Genomic DNA, 5,531 nt, shown 5'->3' on the forward strand with positions numbered 1-5,531 from the left:
AGGCTGGATGAGGCTTTGAGCAACCTGGTCTAGTGGAAGGTGTCCCTGCCCATGGCAGGGGGTGGGACTGGGTGGGCTTTAAGGTCCTTTCCAGCCCAAACCAGCCTGGGATTCTGTATCTGAGATGACAGACTTGTCTCCTTTTCCTGTGTTGATACACAGCAACAAAACACCCCATACTTCAGATGTGATCAAGACCTCCAGGAAAACAAGGATTAAACAGCTCAGCAAGCACTGCTTACCCATTTCAAGATGAGAAAGGCAACCATATTACATTTCTTTTGAGTATCTGAAATAGCAGAGGCTAGTATTGTGCTGTCTTTCACACCAATACACGGGTATGCATGAACTGCTACTAAACCAGAAAACCTGCTTTTCCCAGGTGTCTGATGACAAATACAAAGGGAATCAAAACCAGAATGGCTGAATTGCTCAGCATTCCTTAGCTTTTGAGCAGCTAAAATCAATATTTTGTTAGATTCCACCTGTTTATACTGCGTATACACACCTACTCCAATGTATAGCGATCCTGAGTAAGGCTTAGCTGTAATTCTTCCTCTATCAAAACAATTTTTTTCCACATAGAAACCTTTGCTATTTGAGGATCTTTCAACAATACTGTCTCAAAACGTGACTGCCTAAATTTCAACCTTTTAATCCATCCGCAGTCCCTTGAGGGGACATTCTGTCCTTAATTTGCTTACAGATTTACAAGAGGCTAAATCCATAGCAGCCCATAGAGAGCAGTGTGCATGCTCTTCTCCTGCCCCAGTGGGTCCCTCGCCACTGCCTTAGTCTCATGAGGCATAGTAACAACAGTGGGAACTGCACCAGTACATCTCCAAATTAGAGAAGGAAGAGGCACAAATTACTAAACAAATTGTAAAAACTCCTCACCACTTACCCCATTCTTATCGAAAGCTCGGAACATGTTTTCAATATACTCCGCTGCTTCATGGTTGTCCTGGACCCCGAAGAACCGCTTGAATTCGTGCATGAAGAGGGTCCCACTGGGACATTCAACCACAAATTTCTTATACCATTCCTGCAATTCGGCGACATCAATCTCTGCTTGCTCCCCTTCAGCGTTGGTGAACTGCTGTCCCATTTTGCTCTGTAAAGCAAGAGCAGAAAAAGGGAAAGGAAGAAAAGGAAAATCCTGCCAAAGTCCTTTGGTTATGGTGGCTTTTTCTTCTCACAGTCTTGTGCCCTGATTTGATGTTAATATTCTGCCTTGCTATTTCACCTTCTTTGGTGTTTTACTTTCTTCTTCCTCTTTCTCTCCTTCAGTTTTCACCGCCACGGTTTTGTGTGCTCACTCGGTGATTGTAGGGTTGCTTCTCTGCATTAGGGCAGCATAACGTGGTATCAGGCACGTATAAAAATAACTAAGATCATTAGGAGATTCCCATCTATGAGTCACAGTGACCTTCACTTGTTCTGAGCTGTGCCCTATTTAGAAGCAGACTCCAGATGCGCAGGGTCCTTCTGCACATTAATACCCTCAAGTCAGAATTTGGGAGGTGAGGTTCCCCTTACACACAACCCCATTCACTTTACTGTAGCATTTACAGGAAAAAAGGGATTGTAAGTGAGCTTCCCTGATGTTAGTTTTTCAATACTGGCATATGTTGCCTGCTTAGAGGGATACTCACCGTGTCAGTGAAATAGGACATAGTAGAAAACAACAATTAGAGGACAAATCCTGCTAAAATAAGCACATACAACTAATATCACTCACATAAAACCCATGCCAGTGCATGAAGTTAACTCAATGCCTCTAGGCTTCCCCCTATGCAAAGTAATTGGGAAGTAGCAAACACAGACACAAACATGTATTGCTCTCACTTTCACAATTCTGTCCTGGAACTTCTCAGTTAAAAAAAAAATTAACCCTCTATTTCTCAGAACATTGACTTCTCCTTGTCTGCCTTATCCCTTTTGCATCTTTATCTAGTAAAAGACTCCTGCCTGCCCTTACCACCAAGCATCACTTGCCATTTCTGTTACAGATCCAACACACAGCTCTACCCCAAACTCTTTCTGCACTGCAGCTGCTAACCACAACCTGATAGCTGCCACTGCCCTCCACCTCTACAACCAACCAACTGCTCTTTCCTCTTCTTACTAGAGCCACCAGCTTTTATCCTTACCATGCCAGGTGTCTGAACTCAACCATTATCTGTGTCAGCTGGAAAGAAATGACCTGTAGCTATAAATGTGTCTGAGCCAGCCTGATATCCAGCTAGGATTCTTCTTTTAAGAGGATTGGAGCAGCATAGATAGGAAGCAATAGGTTCCCTGTTATACTAATGTTAAAGCCCAGAAGAATTTAAACTGTTCAGTTTTCTGAAGTGTGTTTTTTTTTTTTTTAAGTATTTCTCATGTGGAAAAAAAAACACCATTAAGAATCAGCCTAAAATGTGATAGTGCAGAACTGTACAGTATTTCATACTTGACTGTAAGAACAGGGCTTGCTCTGAACCTCCTCACACCTGTAAGTACCCCATCAGTACCATAGCACGTATGTATTTGCAAAATTATAGCATAACACTGCATTTTTGTACCTAAGGATGCTCAGGCAATGTATGGGAATTTAAGAGTCTTGAGCAAGAAGAGGATACAAGTAGTCCAGCAGAAGTACAGAGAGAGATGGGAAGGACCAGAGGAGTTGCCAGAAAGGTTAAAATGGTTCTTTCTCAATGAAAAGGGAGGTTTTCTCTAATAACATAGTAGAATCCTGTTTGTCCATCTTTGTACCTAGAGTGCTACGTGATTAATAAACTCAATCCTTCCTTTTGCAAGTGTTTTATCCCCTGGCTCCAAGACCACTTGTCTGCAGCAGAGCAGCTTGAGGTCTGGCCCATCAAAAGCAGTTGCACTGGATCCATCCCCCAGCACTAGTCTCTTAGACCTACTAGAAAGAAGCCTTTGGCAGGCACAATTCCTGTGGTACTTCTAGAATACTTCCATTGTGTTCTCCATCTCCCCATGCTCCATTTCCTACACCACGTGAAGAAATAGCTTTTTCCTCAGCAACATTTCGTGAAGCACCTGGGCTGCTCTCTGGCGAGGGCATGGCTTCTCTCTCTGGGTCACAAACCGCTTTCAAGAAGCGGAGGGGCTGCTGCTGGGCCGGGAGTGGGGAGGGCTCATCCCGCAGCACGCTGCGGGGTGTCGCACGCGCTGGTGTGACACCTTCCACCATTCCGGGCTGCTCTCCTGCACCAGGCTGCGTGCTGGAATGTGAGTGCTGAGAGCACCCAACAAGACTCCACATGCCCAGGACGATGTCTTGCCTCGTTGCATAATTTTGTTTTGCCTTATGGGAACTTAGTGATCTGTTCCCAGGAGAGAAAATGGTTCCCCTTTGTTTTGATGACTGCAATTTTTTCCAGCCAGGAACAAAGGACTGCAAGAGACCCGGGTAACAGAGCCGTGCTGGTGAGGGTATCATGACATACAATCACGTCGATAAAAGTACTGATGTTAATTTGGCACTGAAATAAATTAAATCCCATAGCTCCTGGTATGAAAATTCCGCTGCACATACTCTCATTGTCCCAAGTGTGTGCTCTGCGGACTGTGCTGACAGAGCTGCTCTCTCTCAGGCAGTCGAATGTCACTCCATGAAGTAGTTTATCTGCCAAAGGATTTCTTCATTTGATTAAAAAAAAAAAAAGATGAAGGTAAACAGAAGCAGAGAGAACTAAAAGTAATAGAATTATTTCTAGAAAACACTAGAGGTTGGTGCTATTTGGTTGCCTGCAGTGTCAGGATCAATGCTTTATGTCTTATGTCCGAGGGAACACTTTGGATGATGAGTTGCAAACAGGTAACATCTGATTACACATCCTGCCTAATGAGCTATCCCTAGATTATCGCCCGTACAGCTCGAAAGCTGCGGAGTTTCCCAGCCAAGAGCATGGAAAAAGCTTAGTTCCCACCAGTTCACTAACACAACGTGCTGCCACACGCTTCAGCAGAGCCTGGTAGAAACTCAAGAGGAAAAAAAAACCCAAACCACCAAACCCTGCAGAGGGCTGGGAAGACTCATTGGTCTGGCATCTGCGTCACCGCGCGGGGAAGGCGGCAGAGGCTGTGACAGGCGGCGGGGCGCAGGCAGGCCCAGCTGCCCGGCGCGAGAGCACCAGCCTCCATGAAACTAGGAGCCAAGACGAGACCCGTCGCCCACGCTGGAGTGGCCTTAGCCTGGTCGTTTTGCCGCATTGCTCCATTATTTTAAACACCCCTAGCCTGCCCTCGGACCCCTCCCATGGGTTGGGTGATCCCAAGTGCCCTTCCAGCGGGCTAGCCTGGTCGTTTTGCTGCATTGCTCCATTATTTTAAATACCCCTAGCCTGCCCTCGGACACCTCCCGTGGGTTGGATGATCCCAAGTGCCCTTCCAGCGGGCATGGAGAGGGAGAAGCTCTGCCCAGGGCTGCTCCCAGCCCTCCACCGCAGACAGCCCGGCATGCGGGTGGGCGTGCGGCATCGCTGCCGATGTCCGCTTCCAAAGCTCGCCGAGCATCAGGCCACAAAGGAAGGCAAAGCTGAAGCATCCTTAAATTTACCTGTCGCCAGGCAGGACGGACGCGTGGACGGGAGGAATGCAGGGAGGATGAAGGGCAGCTTTTGTGCTGACCCGTTTGAGGAGAGATCAAAGGTCCCTCATCCTTGGGCTGGGAATTCAGCCCAACGTCTCCGAGCATCTCTTCCCAGTTGCTCACCAAACTGGCCGTACCGTTGCACATTTTTAAGCCGCAGGAATAGCAACAGGGTTGAGGGTGTTATTACAGGGGCAGCTGCCCCTTGTTTTGCATATCAAAAATGGTCACGTACAATAAACCAAGCACATCGAAAATCCACCACTGCAGTGTTATCCCACAAAAAACCCCGAACAAACCCCATAACCTTTGAGCGTGACTTACTGCCTTTTGTTTATCGCCAGAAAGACTTTATTTTGTGCTGGCAAACCCCTCCTAAATGCTACCCCTGAGTGGCTGCATTTCAGCCAGGAACGAAGCCTGAAATATTTCTCTGACAAGGCAAACTTTCCAAGAAAAAAGTAGAATTACGTTTTCTCTGTATGTGATGATGTGAGAAGTTCCAAAGTCTTGGCACAGGACTGAGTTTGGGTGTAAGTCAGCCTTTCCAAAACCAAGATTCAGCGCTCCCATAGTGGGATGGGAAGGAGAGGGGAAATCCCCGCTGGTGTTTTTTCTGGTTCACTGAAACTGAATCGCGTGGTCCTGGATGATCCCTTGAAACCAAGATTCACCACTGAGTCACGGTTCTCCACCTACGAGGAAAAGGAGTGAAGCGGGAGGGGCCGGGGGAGCTGCCGCGGACCCCCCGCAGCCCACGGTGCGGGGCTGGAGGCGGAGAGGGACGGTTTTGGGTCTTTCAGGGAAAGCGCCGTGCCCGGGGCCGGGCGACAATCACGACTTCGGTGTCCGGGCGGGCCAAACGCGCTTTGAACCGCGACCCCCCCGGAACTTTCTGTTTTGCTTGGCGCCCCCCATACTC

The 5,531-nt window shown here is 47.6% G+C and overlaps 1 protein-coding gene across 1 annotated transcript in view; it reads right to left on the reverse strand.

Annotated features, from left to right (window-relative positions):
- Positions 1 to 1,108, reverse strand: part of GUCA1B (guanylate cyclase activator 1B (retina)) — a 5,304-nt gene extending 4,196 nt beyond the window's left edge. The window contains exon 1 of the mRNA XM_010148585.1: positions 905 to 1,108. Within this exon, the coding sequence (XP_010146887.1) occupies positions 905 to 1,108 (204 nt within the window). The remainder of the gene's footprint in view (positions 1 to 904) is intronic.
- Positions 1,109 to 5,531: the final 4,423 nt, after the last annotated feature.

The sequence above is a fragment of the Eurypyga helias genome, unplaced genomic scaffold (assembly GCF_000690775.1).
Source record: "Eurypyga helias isolate BGI_N326 unplaced genomic scaffold, ASM69077v1 scaffold22103, whole genome shotgun sequence".
In the NCBI taxonomy this organism is placed as follows: Eukaryota; Metazoa; Chordata; class Aves; order Eurypygiformes; family Eurypygidae; genus Eurypyga; species Eurypyga helias.